At 42.4% G+C, this 22,061-nt stretch overlaps 1 protein-coding gene across 2 annotated transcripts in view; it reads right to left on the reverse strand.

The window, feature by feature from the left end:
- Nucleotides 1-22,061, reverse strand: part of epb41l4a (erythrocyte membrane protein band 4.1 like 4A) — a 340,503-nt gene that overhangs the window by 40,132 nt on the left and 278,310 nt on the right. For both annotated transcript variants that reach the window (XM_067982951.1, XM_067982950.1), the window contains 4 exons: nucleotides 21,703-21,824; nucleotides 15,171-15,261; nucleotides 3,481-3,561; nucleotides 2,786-2,899 (listed from right to left, as the gene is read on the reverse strand). In XM_067982951.1, coding sequence (XP_067839052.1) covers nucleotides 2,786-2,899; nucleotides 3,481-3,561; nucleotides 15,171-15,261; nucleotides 21,703-21,824 — 408 coding nt within the window. The remainder of the gene's footprint in view (nucleotides 1-2,785; nucleotides 2,900-3,480; nucleotides 3,562-15,170; nucleotides 15,262-21,702; nucleotides 21,825-22,061) is intronic.

Raw genomic sequence — 22,061 nt, forward strand, 5'->3', positions numbered from 1 at the left:
ATCCAATCCGGCCAATTACCGCCCCATCAGTCTACTCTCAATCAGCAGCAAAGTGATGGAAGGTGTCGTCGACAGTGCTATCACCAATAACCTGCTCACCGATGCTCAGTTTGGGTTCCGCCAGGACCACTCGGCTCCAGACCTCATTACAGCCTTGGTCCAAACATGGACAAAAGAGCTGAATTCCAAAGGTGAGTTGAGAGTGACTGCCCTTGACATCAAGGCAGCATTTGACTGAGTGTGGCACAGAGGAGCCCTAATAAAATTGAAGTCAATGAGAAACAGGGGGAAAACTCTCCAGTGGCTGGAGTCATACATAGCACAAAGGTAGTGGTTGTTGGAGGCCAATCATCTCAGCCCCAGGACATTGCTGCAGGAGTTCCTCAAGGCAGTGTCCTAGGCCCAACCTTCTTCAGCTGCTTCATCAATGACCTTCCCTCCATCATAAGGTCAGAAATGGGGATGTTCGCTGATGATTGCACAGTGTTCAGTTCCATTCGCAACCCCTCAGATAATGAAGCAGTCCGTGCCTGCATGCAGCAAGACCCGGACAATATCAACGATTGGGCTGATAAGTGGCATGTAACATTCACGCCAGACAAGTGCCAGGCAATGACCACCTCCAAAAAGAGAGAGTCTAACCACCTCCCCTTGACATTCAACGGCATTACCATCGCTGAATCCCCGACCATCAACATCTTGGGGGTAACCATTGACCAGAAACTTAACTGGACCAGCCACATAAATACTGTGGCTACAAGAGCAGGTCAGAGGTTGGGTATTCTGCAACAAGTGACTCACCTCCTGACTCCCCAAGGCCTTTCCACCATCTACAAGGTACAAGTCAGGAGTATGATGGAATACTCTCCACTTGCTTGGATGAGTGCAGCTCCAACAATACTCAAGAAGCTCGACACCATCCAGGACAAAGCAGCCCGCTTGATTGGTACCCCATCCACCACCCTAAACACTCACTCCCTTCACCACCGGCGCACAGTGGCTGCAGTGTGTACCAGCTACAGGATGCACTGCAGCATCTTGCCAAGGCTTCTTCGACAGCACCTCCCAAACCCACGACCTCTACCACCTGGAAGGACAACACATGGGAACAACACCACCTGCACGTTCCCCTCCAGGTTACACAGCATCCCGACTTGGAAATATATCACTGTTCCTTCATCGTCACTGGGTCAAAATCCTGGAACTCCCTACCTAATAGCACCGTGGGAGAACCTTCACCACACGGACTGCAGCGGTTCAAGAAGGCGGCTCACCACCACCTTCTCAAGGGCAATTAGGGATGGGCAATAAATGCCGGCCTCGCCAGCGACGCACACATCCCATGAACGAATTTTAAAAAATCTAGTTTTAATATTTCTAAGAATTGTCTTTCATTTTGTTCTTACTCATTAGCTTTGTCAAGTTCATATATTTTTGCTCCAGTACTAATTTTCTTGGCGTTGCCTTGCCGTGTGCCACGTTTCCATTATGGCTGCCTTGTTTTATCCTGTGGTTTCAGACCGCACTTCTAGGAAGAGGGAGTTGTATAACAAAATAACACACAAAACTCCCGTGACTGGCAGTTAATTCTCAACATTTACACCTGCTGATTTTGCAAATTTATTATCCTATATACATGTAATTTTTTACAAAAACTTTCTTTTTCCTCATGGGGTATTTTTTCTCGGTGAATTTTCCTCCTTTTCCTGTAAATTCTTCCCTTTTTCTTTTCACTTGTATGCCATGAAAACATGGAGCCAATAACGCGCTGTTCCCAGACTACTGCTAATGGCCCATGTAACTAACTGGTTATTAGGAAGCTCCGCGTATTGCCTGGACATGATGTTCTCATCAATATTCTGCTTCGACCCTCGCCTCAGATGGGAAATGTCACAGCCACTGCTCAACATGGTCCAGATTGGGAACCGAGCGCTGTGGGATGCAAACCCTGTGCTTCTGCCCAATCTGTGCTTCTGAATGAGAGAATGCTACAGCACTAGCCAACCTGGGGGTACCTTCTTTTAGTGTACACTGTATGCAGACCAGTGTGAATAATAGTAAGTTACATTTATTTTTTGAAAGACTTGATCAACACTAACATGAATGGCATAAATAGAATGTCTTTGACTGAAACCATGGGTGCTGATTTTCCTGTGCTTTGAGCCCAAGGCACACTTATTTCCCAGATGCAAAGCAGAAGAATAAAAGGCAGAAAGCTGTGACACCAGGTCCCTAAATCCTTTGCATTGCTTGTGTGCTTCTGAAGAGCTCCAAGGGAAAGGTAGAGCGTTTGTGTCTAGAGTAGGGAGTAGCGTCACTTTTTCTTGCTTGGCAGAGGCCAAAATGTAGGAGTGCCCACAGCAAGTGGGCTTTACTGCTTAAGCCCAGCCCAATCAGATCAAAGGATCTGAAAAGAGGCTGGCAGCAAAGTCCCAGAGACAGGGAAAAGATAGGTCTCTTCTTTTAACAAGGCCAGCAGGATGATCACTGGGGCTGCAGGCCAGCAGTAGCAATTGATTTTGCTCCCCTGTTTCTAGGTACAGGCCCCTGATAAGTGGCAGACATATGCTGGGAGAGAGGAAAGCCTATGCAGATGACCTGACCCAGAGGTACAGATGGATATGATGGAAGTCAGGTAACATGCACTTTGGATGTGCCCAGGCTGGAGGGTTGGGGGTGGGGGGAAAGAGGGGAGGGGTGAGGGGGGACCAGCCCTTGGGGATGTCAGGCATTGATCAAAACTGCAACAGAATCAACCAATTTTTAAAAAGTTATTAATTCCTACCATCGTCGCCCAGGCTGAACCGACTCATTGTCACTTCCGCCAGAAGGAGTCCGTCGTTTAGGATGAGGGAATTTTGGTGATTTGTTGCGTTCATTTGGAGAAATATACAATCCACTGAAAAAGGACAATTCAGTACATGACTATAATGAAACATTATTAAAAGCTGCATTAAATATTTTAATAGCTATGGCAATTCATTGGCAGGATCTTTTTCCAGGTACAGAGGATTTGGAACAGATCACAGCAGAGATTTGGAGCCAAGCACCTTGTAGCATTTTGTTGCCCCAAAGTATGTGCGAGGGAGAGGGAAAAAGGAGACGTTACATGTGCTTCCTGCACAGAACATCATCTCTTTACAAAGGGCCCGAACTGCTGCTCAGGGAAGTAAAGATCACATCAGTAAATTCTAAATATTTTCTTTTGCAAAGTATGTGTAGGGGAATTGGAATTTCTTTTCTCTGGAGGAAACTGCTGCAGTGCCAAGGAAAGGCAAAAAAAAAATCACAGCTATAAAATATCTGAAAATGCAGTTAAAAGATTTAATTTGTCAGATTTAAAGCTTGCAACATCATTCTGGTGAATAGGTGACTATTTAAGAGAATGACTAGTAATTTCAGTGGCTGCTAGACTAGGATGCTGAAGGTTTGCTGTTAGGGAAAAGATTTCTGAAAGAGTTAATCAAAGTCTCTTCCTACCTTTGGGGACCATTTTCTTCCCACGGTGCACTGGTTCTGTGCTGTGTGTCTGGACTACCATCCAGTTTTGTTATCTTGGAGCTAAGAAGAAGGTGAGAAGGCTCAGCTATCAGGACAATTAAACTTCTAGTGATAGCTATACAGTAAATACAGCAGTGCCCCTCGCTGGACCTCAATTTAACATACCGTGTGCTCCACAACAACATACGATGTGTATGAATAAAAATAAAAATACTGCAAATGCACAGATGCTGATTGACTTGCTGTGTATTTCCAGCTTGTTCTGTTTTTGTTACATGATACGTATGGTTTCCACATCAATAGAGAGGCCATGAAAAATATCCTCACTGCAGCACATCCCTCACATTAACCTGGTCCCCAATTATACTGTTATACAAAGAATCTGTAACTCACATCTGTCTCTGAATGAGGATTAATACAGTCATGCAGTTGCAGTACCCGTGTCCTGGCCAATATTAATCCTTCATTTACCAACACCACTAAAACAGATTATCTGGTCGTTATCACATTGCTGTTTGTGGGACCATGTTGTGCACAATTTGGCTGCTGTGTTTCCTACATCACAACAGTGATTACACTTCAAAAATACTTCATTGGCTGTAAAGCGCTTTGGGACATCCTGAGATTGTGAAAGACGCTATATAAATGCAAGTCACTTCTTTCTTTACTTTGAATAGACCAAACATTTTCCTGCTCTCCTGGCCGGCCTCCCACCTTGCACCCTCCATAAACTTGAGCTCATCCTAAACTCTGCTGCCTGTATCCTAACTCGCACCAAGTCCCATTCACCCATCAACCCTGTGCTCGCTGACCTACATTAGCTCCCAGTCCAGCAACACCTTGATTTTAAAATTCTCATCCTTGTGTTCAAATCCCTCCATGGCATTGCACCTCCCCATCTCTATAACCTCTTCCAGCCCTACAACCTCCGAGATCTCTGCGTTCCTCCAATTCTGGCCTCTTGCACATTCCCGATTTTCATCGCTCCATCGTGTGCGGCCCTGCTTTCGGCTGTCTAGGTCCTAAGCTCTGGAATTCCCTCCCTAAACCTCTCCGCCTCTCTCTTCTTCTTTAAGATGCTCCTTTAAACCCAGCTCTTTGACTAAGTATTTGGTCACCTGTCCTAATATCTCCTTATGTGACTTGGTGTCAAATTATGTTTGATTAAGCTCCTGTGAAGCGCCTTGGGACGTTTTACTACATTTAAGACGCTATATAAATGCAAGTTGTTATTGTTGTTGCTGTTTGAACTTTATTCCGATGTGATGCTGTTCAGTCTTATGAGAGGAAGCTAGAGTCAAAGATGAGTATTAGCCCACAGAGCAACTTTTTGGTTTTACGCTATTTAAAGAAAATTTAGTCTCAAAATTATCTCAGGCTAAAGGGCTTCTCTATGGAACTCTATATCCATCTATTTGTTTTACTGTCAAGTGGTTGAGCTACAGTGAGGTAAGGCAAGGAGAATATCTTGTAGCATTTTTAACCGAGTAGAATTGAAAACAAACAGTCTATTAAATTGGACTTTGCGCTACATTCCTTCCTTTTGTGCATCAGTGCTGCTTTCAGCAGAAGTGGTCTAATAGTCTGTACTTTAAATCATAGGCCAATAGGAGCTCGGGACATTACAGCACAAAACTACACAGTCATTCAGAAAAATAAGTATTTACAGGTTAACAAACAAGCCAAGAAGTGTTATAAGGCATTGAAAGTATCCTAAACTGACAACAGGGCTTGTATTTTATCAATATCCTCTGAATCCCATCCTTAATAAATACCCCAACCAGTGTCATTATTCAGAATATATATAGATGGGATTCATGGCACTGGATTTATATCATTTTATTGGGATTGTTCAATATATATACACAGATAAGGTCCAAAAATCCTCAGGCCCAATTGTGGATCACAAGAAGTGATTCACTATACTTTTGGTCGCCACATTGAAACATAGAAATATAGAAAATAGGAGCAAGAGTCGGCCATGTGGCCCTTCGGGCCTGCTCCGCCATTCAAAACGATCATGGCTGATCATTTAACTCAGTACCCTGTTCCAGCTTTTTCCCCATATCCCTTGATCCCTTTAGCATTAAGAAATATATCTTTCTCCTTCTTGAATCATCTAATGACTTGGCCTCCACTGCCTTCTGTGGTAGAGAATTCCACAGGTTCACCACCCTCTGAGTGAAGAAATTTATCCTCATCTCGGTTCTAAATGGCATACCCCGTATCCTGACACTGTGACCCCAGGTTCTGGACTCCCCAGCCATCGGGAACATCGCCCTGCATCTAATCAATGAGAATCAGGGGGAAAACTCTCCAATGGCTGGAGTCATACCTAGCACAAAGGAAGATGGTAGTGGTTGTTGGAGGCCAATCATCTCAGCCCCAGGGCATTGCTGCAGTAGTTCCTCAGGGCAGTGTCCTAGGCCCAACCATCTTCAGCTGCTTCATCAATGACCTTCCCTCCATCATAAGGTCAGAAATGGGGATGTTCGCTGATGATTGCACAGTGTTTAGTTCCATTCGCAACCCCTCAAATAATGAAGCAGTCCGAGCCCGCATGCAGCAAGACCTGGACAACATCCAGGCTCGAGCTGATAAGTGGCAAGTAACGTTTGCGCCAGACAAGTGCCAGGCAATGACCATCTCCAACAAGAGAGAGTCTAACCACCTCCCTTTGACATTCAACAGCATTACCATCGCCGAATCCCCCACCATCAACATCCTGGGGGTCACCATTGACCAGAAACTTAACTGGACCAGCCATATAAATACTGTGGCTATAAGAGCAGGTCAGAGGCTGGGTATTCTGTGGCGAGTGACTCACCTCCTGAGTCCCCAAAGCCTTTCCACCATCTACAAGGCACAAGTCAGGAGTGTGATGGAATACTCTCCACTTGCCTGGATGAGTGCAGCTCCAACAACACTCAAAAAGCTCGACACCATCCAAACAAAGCAGCCCGCTTGATTGGCATCCCATCCACCACCCTAAACATTCACTCCCTTCACCACCGGCGCACAGTGGCTGCAGTGTGTACCATCCACAGGATGCACTGCAGCAACTCGCCAAGGCTTCTTCGACAGCACCTCCCAAACCCGCGACCTCTACCACCTAGAAGGACAAGAGCAGCAGGTACATGGGAACAATACCACCTGCACCATCCCGACTTGGAAATATATCGCCGTTCCTTCGTCGTCGCTGGGTCAAAATCCTGGAACTCCCTTCCTAACAGCACTGTGGGAGAACGTTCACCACACGGACTGCAGTGGTTCAAGAAGGCGGCTCACCACCACCTTCTCAAGGGTAATTAGGGATAGGCAATAAAAATGCCAGCCTCGCCAGCGACGCCCACATCGCATGAACGAATAAAGAAAAAGTCTGTCTAGTCCTGTTAGAATTTTATATGTTTCGATGAGATCACCTCTCATTCTTCTAAACTCTAGTGAATATAGGCCTAGTCGACCCAATCTCTCCTCATATGTCAGTCCTGCCATCCCAGGAATCAGTCTGGTAAACCTTTGTTGCCATCCCTTCATGGCAAGGACATCCTTCCTCAGATAAGGAGATGAAAACTGCACACAATACTCCAGATGTGGTCTCACCAAGGCCCTGTATAACTGCAGTAAGACATCCCTGCTCCTGTACTCAAATCCTCTTGCAATGAAGGCCAACATACCATTCGCCTTCCGAACTGCTTGCTGCACCTGAATGCTCGATTTCAGCGACTGGTGTACAAGGACACCCAGGTCTTGTTGCACCTCCCCTTTTCCCAATCTATCACCATTCAAATAATAATCTGACTTTCTGTTTTTACAACCAAAGTGGATAATCTCACGTTTATCCACATTATACTGCATCTGCCATGTTCTTGCCCACTCACCCAACTTGTCTAAATCACATTGGAGCCTCTTTGCATCCTCCTAACAGCTCACATTCCAACCCAGCTTTGTGTCATCTGCAAACTTGGAAATGTTACATTTAGTTCCCTCATCCAAATCATTGATATATATTGTGAATAGCTGGGGCCCAAGCACTGATCCCTGCGGTACCTCACTAGTCACTGCCTGCCACCTGGATAAAGACCCGTTTATTCCTACTCTCTGTTTCCTGTCTGTCAACGAATTCTCAATCCATGCCAGTATATTCCCCCCAATCCCATGTGCTTTAATTTTGCACACTAACCTCTTGTGTGGGATCTTATCAAAAGCCTTCTGAAAATCCAAATACACCACATCCACTGGTTCTCCCCTGTCTATTCTACTAGTTACGTCCTCAAAAAACTCCAGTAGATTTGTTAAGCATGATTTCCCTTTCATAAACCCATGCTGACTTTGTCCAATCACATCTTTTATAATAGACTCCAGCATTTTCCCCACTACTGATGTGTGAGGCTAATTGGTCTGTAATTCCCTGTTTTTTCTCTCTCTCCTTTTTTAAAAAGTGGGATTACATTTTCTACCCTCCAATCTGTAGGAAATGTTCCAGAGTCTATAGAATTTTGGAAGTCGATCACCAATGCATCCATTATTTCCAGGGCCACTTCCTTTAGTACACTGTACAGTTTGTCAAATTTAAAACTGGACAGAGGCAGGAAGAGGATGGGATAATAGCTTAACTTGTGATGTTTTCTTTGCCAATAATGAAAAAATATTGAACTCCTTAAAATACAAATGCTTCCACATCATAAGGCACAAAGGAAAAATAGACTTATATTTTAAAAATCAGATTTCTGGCACCCAATTCATATTTTAGGAATTTCTGAACAGTGCGGTCAAAAAGAAACTCATCTTTTGGACCAAAATCAGCCAGCTGGCAACTTTAATTGCATCAGCACTAATCAAAAGTATATTTGTCTACTTCTAGTGCAACTCCAGTATGACTGTCCAACAGAGGCAAGTGCGAGTCACACATACAAACAGCAGCAGGCCACTCAGCCCAATTGAACCAGCTCTGCCATTTTTTTCAGCCACATGCCTAGAAATTTGATTATGCCCGAATACAGGTGTGAAGTCAGCGTTGTGTATGCTGCGGGCGTCCGTTCACATGGTTGCAGGGACCATGCAACATTAGTACAACTAACTCATTATCATTAAACAGGCATGTAGTCCTGGGGGGGGGAATTGTCTGTCTTTGATGCTATTTAAAGGCAGCCTGCAACTCTAAAAGGGGAGTTGCACTGTGACTGTAGGCAGTAGGAAATACTTGATAAGGGCAAGAAATGGCTGAAAGAGCTGCAGAACCAAGGGTGCCCAGATTTTCAGATGCAGCATTGGAGGCCCTTGTTGAGGAGGTCGGCAGGAGGAGGGAGACGCTGTTCCCCCCGGGAGGTGGGGGGTGGTGGGGGCAGAAGATCCTCCAGACATGTTCAGCAGAGACAGTGGGAAGAGGTGGCTGAAGAGATCAATGCCAAGATCATGCTCCAAGGATGTGGATGAAATGTCCCAAGAAGTTTAATAACCTCAGCAGGGTTGTCAAGATAAGACTCCTAACTCTAAGCTGAACTCTAAGCTGAATTACTCTCTCTTCACACCTGCACCACCTATAGGCACACAACTCACAACCCTTCCCTCACTCGCTTCCCTTCACTCTCCTACAATCACTGGACCACACTTCACTCCGCCTCCTTATGCTCCTATTGCCATTCTCTGCAGCTCCTACTATCCTCACAATCTCACTTTCCCACACCTCATACCTGTGTTAACTCTTAAACTCTTATACAACAACCACACTATTTGACCTTGACATACACATTCTCAAATCATCTCAGAAGCCTACCACTAACACATTCCTTTCTTTCTTGCAGAAGAAGCTGGCAAATAATATGTCAGCCGGTGACCAGAGGAGGCCAAGGCCATGATTAAGTCCTGTCCAAACTAGCAGGTGCTGGACATTATGGACATTGTGAAAATGTAGAAGTCCCTGACACAGCACAAGAAGAGGAAGGCAGCACCCAGCAAGATGCACTGTCACTCAAACTTACCTCGGCAAGCATCAGTTCAGAGATTGGCTATGCATGTAGTTTAGAGGGTAGGGTGGAGGGGTATTCATAGGCGATTTGCCAAGCACAAGTGCATATGAACTAGGGCAAGGGAATAGTATGGCACAGAAGCCAGCCCGCTGGAGGGCGACCTCGTATCCTAGCCCTGCTGCAGAGGACTCAGATGTAGACCTCAGGGGTCCAAAGTGCAGAACAATGCTGATGATTATACATAATGAATTGCTGAGTGCACTGGGTCTACCAGTGAGCTTGCGCACAATGGCACAGACCATGAAGGAGTCCAGCTCCAACTTGTGTCAGGCCTTCGCACAGGGCAACAAGAGCATACAGGCAACCACGGAGCGAGTGGTTAGCTCCGTGAACACTGCAGTAGGGCCCTCAATGATGGAGCCTCTGGTGGCAGCTTAGACTGCCGCAAGGGAAGCTCGGACTGCTGCCACCTTGGTTCTGGGGTCCAGCGTCGATAGGGCCTGCCACAGTATCACACGACTCCTGCACTCTGTTCTCGCACAGGGCAGTGGGAGTGCTGTAGTGCTGCCCCATGAGAGTGGCATTGGCTCTATGGGAGAAGCACTTGCCAACCTCTCACAGTATGATAGCAGACATATTCACCACCACCCTCTCCAACAGTGCCCTTGTTAATGATGCACAGCCAGTTGGGTCAGACTGCTCTGGCAGACTGCAGTCTGCAGCCAGACCCTCAAGAGCTAAAGCTACTCCAGGTCACCCAGCATGGTCATCTGAAGTGTCCTCAATGGAAGCTCAGCAGCCTTCCACCTCCCAAGCTGTAGTGACTGAAGATCCACTTTGTAGGAGCACTATAATAGGTAAATGAGCACACAAAGCAGGCACTACGGGTTTGCACAGAGTGGTTCTTAATTCTTTATTTTCAATATTCTCAAATCTCAAATGAAGAGTGATCAATTATGTTGGTGTAGTTAACTTTCCCTTGTGGAATTAGTGTTGATTATGATATTCTTAGTTATGTAAGGGCAATACCTGTAAAATTGGACTGTCGGGGGGGAAGTCAGATGGTGGTTGTAAGGACTGTGGTTATATAGGAGGGGAAGGATGGTTCAGCTGAAGTTCATTGTATAAGTTGTTGTCTGAGATTTCTGGCAGCTGGTAGATCTGGTGGGGGTTACTGCTCCTGCACTTCCTTCTCTTCCTGTTGCTCATTCACATCTTCCTGCCCAGGTGACGATAAAGGCTGGCTTCAATTGATAGTCCCAGAAGATTATTGATGCACCGTCTATTCCACATCGTTAAAACCCTTTGCCCGAAGAGATTTTTCCTGTATTAGTTTTTAACCAGCTTGCTCCTTATTTTAAGATTATGTTCCCTTGTTCTGGATTCTTCCCATTAGAGGGAAGAGTCTTTCCCCATATACCTGGAACTTCATTCATTATTTTAAACACATAAGATCACCTCTTCATCTTCTAATCTTCAAGGAATAGGACCAAAGTTTATTCATGCTATCTTTCATAAAGCATTTTGATAAGGTGCCACATTGGATGTTTATTGATAAAATTAAGGTACACAGTATTAAAGGGAATGTAGCAGCATGAATAGGAAGTTGGCTAAAGGACACAAAACAGAGATGAGTAATCAATGGATGTTTTAAAGGATATATATATATATTTATATCGTGAAGAGCAGTGCTTCTAACAATGACCACTAGGGGGCATATATACACAGTCGAACTTCACGATAACGAATCCTCTTGGGACTAGCAGAAAAGATAGTTATATTGAGGTGTTCACTATAGTAGAGTTTGACGATTTGCTGCATCAGTGAAATGAAGAAACAACCAATTTGAATTAAAAATAATTTTATTCTGTTATAGAAACTATACAGAATAGATTGCTTCATGCTATTTGTGCTTTTCTCAATTCACATTATTTCTATCTTGTTAACCAGTCCAAAATGATCCTCAGTTCTAGGTACTGACTGTGTGAAGTCTTCTACAGTTGCAATTGTCTTTCTGAACTGATCCAATGAAGGGATAAGTGGTTCTGTACCTTCCACATCCTCATCACCAGAAGTTTCCTCATCCTCTCCCTGACTCAATGTCATTGATTTCCTTTATGGTCCAGATCATCGATGATTTGAAGTTTTGTTTTCAGAGACAAAGGCGATCTCTTACCTGCCATCTTCACGCATGTTGCCCAGCTGCAGTTGCCTCATGCCAATTTCCTCATTGAAGTTGCCTCCTCACGCTCGTTGCAGTTTGTGTGCAGGTAACGAATGCACATGTCTTGTGGGATTTGCACTACAATATGTTGTCTTTTAATTAGCCTCAGCTTGAATTTGATCGTTGTATCCAGGTCAGTCCAGTCAGATCCTGCTTAAGTGCTCATCATCATAGGGCTGATTTTCATTGAAAAAATTGGGTCTTGCCGCTGGGATTGTTAAAACCGGGGGTTCATTATAGTGATACCATACTGTGTATGCATATATATATATATAATCTTTCTTCTGGACGTGGGTTTATCAAAATTTGCAGATGACACAAAAATAGGGAGTGCAGTCAACTGTGACTTCAGGACATTGATTAGTAGACTGCGCAGATAAAATTTAATGCAGAGAATTGTGAGGTGATGCATTTTGTGAGGAAGAATAATGATAGAAAATATACACAAATGAAAATGTTTTAAAAGAAGTAGAGAAGCAGAGAGACTTAAAGTTTCAGAAACAAATCTTTCAAAGTTAGAAAATAAGTTGATAAAGCTGTACTTTTAAAGTGTAGTCATTGTTGTAATGAAGGCAATCGCAGCAACCAATTTGTGCACAGCAAGGCCCCATAAACTGCAATGAGATAAATGACCAGATAATCTGTCTTAGTGGTGTTGGTTGAGGGATAAATGCCGGGAGAACTCTATTGCTCTTCTTCAAATAGAGCCATGGGATCTTTTACGTCCACTTGAGCAGGCAGACAGGGCCTTGAATTAATGTCTGATCCAACACCGCAGTGCTCGCTCAGTGCTGTACTGAAGTGTCATCCTAGTTCAAGTTGTTGGAGTGGCGCTTGAACCCACGAACTTATGATTCAGAGGTGAGAATGTTACCGCTGAGTCTAGGTTGACACTATTAAATATTTATGTTCCAGTCATTTTTGAATAGTTTAAAAAAAAATTTGAACTCAGGACATGGTTGCATTCACAATTTTCCCTCACTCAGTGGATCGAGTTTTTTTCCTTTCAGATGGCTCTGAGTCCGAGTATCCGACTAGACCGTTACTCAAGCCCACCTGCTATTGTTGGAAACTGGTTTTCACTGCTTTCGGCTGGGTCTCTGGATATGATGATTCAGTCAGGATACTTCAACGTGAAGGGAAAGGAAGAACCTAATAGTCACCTTACATTGCTGTGAACATTCTCCAGGCATCTCTCACAAAAATGTGAGTGATAGCAACCATGGGCCAGACTGTAGCCCCTCCTGGCTGAAGGATGATGCTGCCTGGAGGTGAATACGCAATATATGGGATAATAATAAAGTCGCAACAGAATCATTCCAAATTAAACTTAAGAATAAGTTAAGGACACAATTTGTTCTTTGAAATGGCTTTGTGCGGTCATGCCTTCAGCATAACCCAGTACCATTATTTGTTGTGATAATGTAGATAAAAACCGTCCTAAACGCAAATAATCAGAGGATTTATAGTATTATTTTGTGCACCTGCAAAACATCAATCAGTGTTAGTTTTCAAGCACGTATTTCAGCTAGAAGTGCCAAGATTACTCATTTACAATAAAACAGACATAGAGCCTGATGGTACCAAGATATTTTTTTTATCACTGTGCAGTAAACAACAGTTTGTTATTATTTTTCATTTGTAGGAATAGTTATGTTGCCATTCACTGATTCAAGCATGGAAGTGTAAAATCTGAGGTGCAGTTCAAAACACAATTGTTCAGTGAATCTTCTTTACTGATAGGACAATAGCACTTTTAGTAGCAGAATAGTGTTTACAGAATAATCTGAAAAATCACATCCATTATTCTTGTTTTGTTTTTCTGTAAACATGTTACAGAATTCCTCAGGGTTAAACACCAACATTTTCATTGTATACAAGATGATCTGTGGCATTGCACATGGGGAATCAAGACCAAGAATGGTGAAATGGGAAGACACATGGCAGATGAAATTTAACGCAGAGAAGTGTGAAGTGATGCATTTTGGAAGGAAGAATGAGCAGAGGCAATATAAACTAAATGGTACAATTTTAAAAGGGGTGTGGGAACAGAGAGACCTAGGGGTTTGCGTACAGAAACCTTTGAAGGTGGCAGGAAGTGGCTTTGAGAAAGCTGTTAAAAAAGCATATGGGATACCAGGCTTTATAAACAGAGGCATAGAATAGAAAAACAAAGAAGTTATGCTAAACCTTTATAAAGCACTGGTTAGACCTCAGCTGGAGTATTGTGTCCAATTCTGGACATCATACTTTAGGAAGGATGTCAAGGCCTTGGAGAGGGTGCAGTGGAGATTACTGGAATGGTACCAAGAATGAGGGACTTCAGTTACGTGACGAGATTAGAGAAGCTGGGGTTGTTCTCCTTACAGCAGAGAAGGTTAAGAAGAGATTTGATAGAGGTGTTCAAAATCATGAACGATTATGATAGAGTAAATAAAAAGTAACTATTTCCAGTGGCAGAAGGGTCAGTAACCAGAGGACACAGATTTAAGGAATTGATAAAAGAGCTAGAGACGACATGAGGAGAACATTTTTTTACATAGCGAGTTGTAATGATCTGGAATGCACTGCCTGAAAGGGCAGAAGAAGCAGATTCAATAGTAATTTTCAAAAGAGAATTTAATAAATTCTTGTAGGGAAGAAAATTGCAGGGCTATGGAGAAAGAGCAGCGGAGTGGGACTAATTGGATAGCGCTTTCAAAGACCCAGCACAGGCACGATGGGCCGAATGGCCTCCTTCTGCACTGTAAGATTCTATAAGTGTAGCTCTTAGGTGAAGCTGGCTTAGACAGTGGGAGATAATTGGACCAGGGTGCACAGACATAGTTCAGTTGCTTTTTCGAATCATAAATTCTGTTCTTATTTTTATATGTAATACTTTGATTTTATATTATTATTTATCGTTAAATAGCAAATCGTATGGCAATTTGGGAAGCAAGTTGGTTGGAGGAAAAGAGTTTCTCTGAAGTACATGCTGAGTAGCTGGGAGATGCAAAACTGAGGAATCACAACACCTCCACTGGTGAGAGGCTGTAATTACAATATGACAAGTTTACATATGCAGTTTCCATTATAAATGTGAACATAGGAATTTATAATGGTAAAAGGTGACTAATAAGTTCATGCAGATGTAAGATTTTTAATATAATATATAGACATGAAAAATTCAGATTTTTCCAAGTTCATCCACTCAAACCGAGGAGACATGTGTGACCCCTTAAAGCAAGTGCAGCTCCACATCACATTACTTAAGCATAGGTGTAGAAAATTGATGAAGGAACCTGATTCTAAACTTAGGATTGAAACATCTGAGAAAGGAAGTTCCAATGTTCAATTGGAAAGTCAGCAAAGGGAGTTTTAATTCAGAATTTTAATATGAATCTGAATTTGGGATGCAGATGTCCAAGAATTGGAGTTCTGAAACTGATGTTCTGATACAGATTTATCCAACGTGCTTGAGCATAGTATAGCTTTACCTTTTCACTGGTGAAGGCGCGATAATTTTGGTTGTGCCATCATATTCCACATGGTCCGTTTTTATATGACTGCGACTGACACTGTTTGGTCCTATGGTAACAATTAAAGTTACAGATCAAGATTAAACAAGTGTTAACTGATAATTATTTAATAAATGGTTAAAGAAATTAATCATGAAATTACTAAACATGCACCTCATTTGATACAAATATATTTGTTTTGCTATGTAATCAATCTGACACAAAATTAAAGTAGATGAGAAAATAAAAAATGTTAGTATATAGATATGTCTTATTTCCTACCAAGTGGGTGCAAAGCCTTACCTCATAGGAAAAACAAGTCTAAATCGCTGCCTGGGCTATTTCCCACTGGCTAGTATATAAATGTTAAAAGTTCACCATAAGTGGAAATCAAGACATTCCAGATCTAAAAATCATGGTACCTGCCAGCAGTGACTCAACGCAGGGCAAAAATTTGGACTAAATGATTTAGTTTCTTCTTGTCAAAGAAAAATCAAATGAAGAATACATCTTGGGGGAATTCTCCTCTGTAATCCTGTTTAAAATCAGGCAGAAATCGAGGAGAAGAATGACAGAAAATTTGGATTGTCAGACCTCCGTCACCTCATCACCCTGGACAAGGTTATTCCTCCCTAGCCACGACTGCCACTGGCTGCACCTTCCCTCTATGCAAATGCTCCAGTTGCTGCTGCTTTCCGGGGCCGTCAAATGGAAGGAGGCTGGTAGGCCTCAGGAGGTGGCACTAAAGGCCTCGAGTTCCCCAATGGAGGGAGAAGGCCATGTAGCAGCCTCCTCTTCCTCCAAACACTTACCAGCTGATGGTTTTGGTCTTGGCTGAGGTTCTACCCTGAAGAGGAGAATTTCCCCCCTTGGCTGGAGTCCCATTTGCTAAGCACAGGAAACCTCATCAGGGTTTATACCTCTGTTCCAAAATTTTACAACAAGTTTTCACAGCAGCGTTGATACCTCCAGGAATTAATGCAGGAACTTAGAAACAGGTAAAAATTATTAACTTACTCTCAGTTTATGTGAAACACCCACAGAACGGTTAGGCTGTTTGCCTGCCCAGTGGTATCTGAGATGTGAACAGTGCCCATTATCATTTGCCATTGATGGTAAGGTAAGCTGAGTGTCACCCACACAGATATGTATAAACGCCTGAGGCTTGTTTACAATGATTTGGAGAGGAACTCACTCAATTTGGTTTAAAAATGTCACCTATTTGAACGTACCATGTTGCTCAGTTCCTAGATCCCTCTGTGTACCATACTGTCCAGCCCACTTCAGTTTCTTGGTTTTCTGAACTCTGTACTGCCAGAGTTTTAAAATCCTTTTTAATGAAGCTAATTTAAAAAGCAGGCTTTGGTTTGTTGCAATTATACAGTTAAACTACAGCTGGTGCAGAGCAAACCAATAAAACTGCCTCTTGTAGGTACTCTCAACTTCCTCCAATATCATTCCACCTAGGCAATTTTATACAGTTTATTTTGCACCAGTGCACTGATAATGCTGGAGACACAGTATTAGGCCCCTATTATAACACCCTCATGTATTGAATTTAATATTAAACAAAGTTAAAATTAAAATATAATTTGAAGACATTAAGACCAGCAGATCATTAACAAACTATAGCTACAATCAAGTGGTTATAAGTCTCTCAAATGGCAACAGCGGTACAAGTTAATCCAAAATGTCACTTTGAATAAAAGGACCATTATTATTACTTTAACTGATGGAGAGAATTGGTCCCAAAAGTTTTATTTAATTCAGATTGAGTAAAACATCCATTTATCACAGATTGTAAACATTCTCTTTTAACACAACAATTCTATGGGCGCAGTGCAGAACAGAGTAATTGCATCGTGCATCAACACACTTATGCACCGGTACACTGTGCTATCACATCAGTTCTGTGATCATAGTATGATGTCTGTAACCTGAGGCCTTTCATGGTCGCCAGATCTTAGTGGACTATCGTAATACAGGAAGACATCAAACCAAGAATTGGGACACAGGTATTAAATTCCAGGTGATAAGAGTCGACTCCTGTTAAAGCTGTGTTATCTGAATTTCAATCGGTGCTCCAGCATCACAGGTAAGCTCTTGCTGCATGCCATATTGGGAATGCTATGTTCACAATGCAGTTAGTTTGTGTCAAATCAACAGTTTTCTACATTTTATTTCTTATCAGGAATTTGTTGTGAAATTCTGTTGTGAATTTTCTGTTGTCTCATTCTTGCATCCTTTAAAGTATCCACTAGGAAAATGTAAATTAATATAATTGCTACTTCCAGTCACCAGACTCTGTGAAGGTCAAATCATTTTAAAAAGTAAAGAAATACATTTAACACAATACATGCAACAGTCACAAATCTTATACTGATTCTGACACAGACTACAAGAAACAAAAAGGCTTATTTTCTGTTCCATATAGCTGGTGGCACTGGCGTGAAATGGCCAAGTGCAGGTCGGGAAATTGGGTGGAGACCTCCAGTCATTGTGTGCCAGCCACTGTCTTCTGGCCAATGTTTTAGGCAGTGTTTATGATGCCTTCATCTTGTGACAGTCATTCACTCCTGGGCTATTTAAAGAAGAACGCAAACAGCTAGGATGGGGATGGCCTGCTATGTTTAAAACTCATACCAGATCTTTTTTTCATGCCAAACATAAAAGTCAGCTCCTAAAGGCAAGCACTCATACTCCCTTTGATCCAAAGCATTGTAAGGAAAGGGTTAATCAGACAGTCCTGCCATTGATGTCTCTTAATATTGTAGTAATATTAACCTTTAGTCTTTGCCAATTAAGCAGGGAAGTATAAGTCAATTTTAAAATAGTAACTACTGAACTGTTGAACCAAGGCTGACCCAACAGCAGTGGTCAGTTTCAGGACTTAATTAAATCTGTGCCATTGCATACTGCTTCCTAAGTTTCAAGATTCTATAATCATTGTTGATAAATTTTAGGGAAACCAGTTAAACATAAAAACATAGAAAATAGTAGCAGGAGTAGGCCATTCAGCCCTTCGAGCCTGCTCCACCATTCAATATGATCATGGCTGATCCTCTATCTCAATACCATATTCCCGCTCTCTCCCCATACCCCTTGATGCCTTTTGTGAATAGAAATCTATCTAGCTCCTTCTTAAGTATATTCAGTGATGTGGCCTCCACAGCCTTCTGTGGTAGAGAATTCCACAGGTGCACCACCCTGAGTGAAGAAATTTCTCCTCATCTTAGTCCTAATTGTCCTACCTCATATCCTGAGACTGTGACCCCTCGTTCTGGACCCCCCCCCCCAAGCCAGGGGAAACATCCTCCCTGTATCCAGTCTGTCTAGCCCTGTCAGAATTTTATATGTTTCAATGAGATCCCCTCTCATTCTTCTAAACTCTAGTGAATACAGGCCGAGTCAACCCAATCTCTCCTCATACGACAGTCCTGCCATCCCAGGAATCAGTCTGGTGAACCTTCGCTGCATTCCCTCTATGGCAAGTATATCCTTTCTTAGGTAAGGTTAGCCCTGTAGAAAGGAAACATCTGGGTATACATTCCACTTTTTAATTGGGCTTTCTGTAGAATCAGGAGATTGACTGGTATCAAATGATACAGAAACCCAGACAGACTTACAATCAAAGGTTTCACTTGGTAGAATAGCAATTATTTGTAACAAGAGCAAAACTATTGACAAGATAATAAAGTGAGGGAATCACATCGATCGAATTAGCCCAATGGAAGAAGAGATTGTTAGGTAAGAAAAATAGTTTATTAACAGGGACAAGCTTATTTAAATTCTCCATATACGGAGTTGTATTTTAACTTTTGTATAATCGCATAATGTAGAAACATGTGGATTGTATAAAAATTGACAGTTTATACAGGTACTTAGGATTCAATAAGACCTGATCAGCCTGTATACCGAGTTCAGAACTGTAACGCGTTTGAATCCTCAACCAAACCATCATCAGGTGTGGTTGTAAATACTATCTTTTAAGTATACGTTTAAGTACTATTGCATCTGTGACATTTGACCTCAGTGTTCAAGGACTTTATTGAAAACCTTACACTAACAGCACCGTTGTATCATTGGGTCTCTACTACCACCACCCCCGTTCCCCCACACTCATACAGCAACATAGGTATAGTTCCTCAGCCATGCCGAAATTACACTTTGTCTAGTCCTATGCGGCCTGCAATCACTGCAGTGGCAGGAGTCTCCTCACCCAGGACCCAGCTACTGCCTCTGGTGATGTATGGGCTGAGCTTGCTGCTGCAGTCAGCATCGCTGTTACTTCAGTTTGGTTTGGTCATATAACCTTTGCCTGACTTCAAGTAACCAACCAAGCTTCCGCTCCCTTAATCATATCAGTCACAATGTACCCATCATTTAGATCATTTCCTAGCAAAACCTCAAATGTCTGTTCATGGAGGCTGGGCGTAGGAATGGCTCCATATTCCTTGTATCCAGGTCAGTGTAGACCTAGCAGTCTCATACTTCACAAATGGAATCGGACTTCCAGATCAAGTTTCGGTCCCTCCCCGGACCAATGATTACCTGCACTCTGCTTGTTACGCTTGTACCATCTTAAATTCCTGGGTGACTTCATGGGATCCTATTCTATGAACAACTTCATTATTTTTGCCACTAACCAACAGCACCAACACCAGTGGGCTACAGAGCTACTGGCTTTCCCAGATTCCAGGGGCATATATGTTGCCATTCAGACCCCACTACATAATTTGAGACTTAAAATGTATTTTATTTTTTCAACAGAAACATGGTATGCGAACTCCAACACAGAATCATGCAGAATAATGTCTGCTTTCCTAGAAGTTGTCACAATTTTAAGGTAATCATCTGTGCCACCCTTATTTGAAGGGGAATGAGTGGAAGGTGGCACCAGGCTACATGGCTGATAATACTCATGAACCAACCACACAGACAGAAGGCAAACACAGGTGCAGCGAAGCTCATGCTATAACCAGAATTATCAAACATATATCACTGCAGTCTTGAAGCAGCACTTCACTTGTATGATTAGTGGGCGGCCTACAGTATAAACCCAGGCCAAGGAATTCCAGGATAATTATTGTCTGTTGCACGTTGCATATCTTTGCCCTGAGGCTTCAGCAATCATCTTAGTGATCAATATAGCAATGCCATGGCAGAGTAATAGGGTAAAAATGCCAATGAACATGAGCAGTAGCATCATTAATGCAGCAAAAACTGGTGTGCCAGCCATTAATTCCAGACGCCTTCAAGGAATGTCACAGTTGCACCATTTCGTGGAGGTAATCCACATCTGCTATTTAACCGCATCCAAACTACCTTTCCTATATTTTCCCACTCTGCTCTTCAAATACTATCTATTGCCATCTTATACTGGGTTCCTGTTATACTGTAACTGTCACACTCCCTGCGTTGAGTGAGTTCCTTTCCAGGCATGCACTCCAACTCACCTGACAGCTTTGCAGTGCAGGCACATAACCCCCGTGATTTTATATTCATTCATTTTTGAGGACAGAAAATTGTGGAAGATACACAAACAAATTCCTGAAATGCAAAGTTCTGTACTGCGGGCAATAACGATGAACATTTACTCCAACTTCACTTCAGTAAACTGCACAAAAAAGGGTAAATTATTACATTAACAAAGTGTAGCTTCTTCAAATGTTTTCTGTCTAACTGCAGTATGTGACCAATTCTGGGGACCGCACTTTAGGAAGGATGTGAAGGCCATGGAGAGGGTGCAGAAAAGATTTATGAGAATGGTTCCAGGAATGAGGCACTTCAGTTACGCAGACAGACTGGAGAAGCTGGGGTTGTTCTCCTTAGAGCAGAGGGGGTTAAGAGGAGATTTGATAGAAGTGTTCAAAATCATGAAGGGTTTAGATAAAGTAAATAAAGAGAAACTGTTCCCATTGATGGAAGGGTCGAGAACAAGACGACACAGATTTAAGGTGATTGGCAAAAGAACCAAAGGCGAGGAAAAACTTTTTACACAGCGATTGGTTATGATCTGGAATGCATTGCCTGAAAGGGTGGTGGGAGCAGATTCAATGTTAGCTTTCAAAAAGGAATTGGATAAATACTTGAAGGGAAAAAATTTGCAGGGCTACAGGGAAAGAGCGGGGGAATGGGACTAACTTGCATAGAGCCGTCACAGACTCGATGGGCTGAATGGCCTCCTTCCGTGCTGTAACCGTTGTATCATTCTAACTAACTGTACAGCGGAAAATCTGCCAAAAACTGCATTACTATCCAGAAATTTACTAACGTGACAGTTCAACTATAATGTTTTGGACTACTTGGCAATGTATTTTGTTTACCTCTAATCATGTCGGGGGCAGGGGAGAGGGCATTTTATAATAAAATGTTATATAATATTTACAATAAATGTTCATGCTCAAAAAAACTCACAATCGTTTTAAACCAATTTGATGATTTGATGACCAGTAAATATGCACTAAATGTGTCCCAGTTCTAGTCATTAGAACATTATTATCCAGCTTACCTGACTGCTGAGAATGAAGCGTCCTCTTTGGGTATGTTTTACTGCGAGTTCTCTGTACGTTCTGATCAGGCCGTGGAAGCTCAATGGACTGGTCTCGGTTTAGTTGAAATGCAGTCTTACCACTGCTCAAAAATAATTTATTATAGTTTTATTATTGTAAATTTATATACTATTATATATATGTAACTATATTATATTTATATATTATAATAAATATTTATTATTTCTTGTATATAAATAATTTTTAATTCACAAAATGTCCAAATGTTCAAATATACATAATGTGTGCTTATGTTGACAAACCGCTCATGTCGCCAAAATTAGAATGGTCCCCCAACATGTCAACATAAGTGGGTAGT

The sequence above is a fragment of the Heptranchias perlo genome, chromosome 4, assembly GCF_035084215.1.
Source record: "Heptranchias perlo isolate sHepPer1 chromosome 4, sHepPer1.hap1, whole genome shotgun sequence".
NCBI classification, from domain to species: domain Eukaryota; kingdom Metazoa; phylum Chordata; class Chondrichthyes; order Hexanchiformes; family Hexanchidae; genus Heptranchias; species Heptranchias perlo.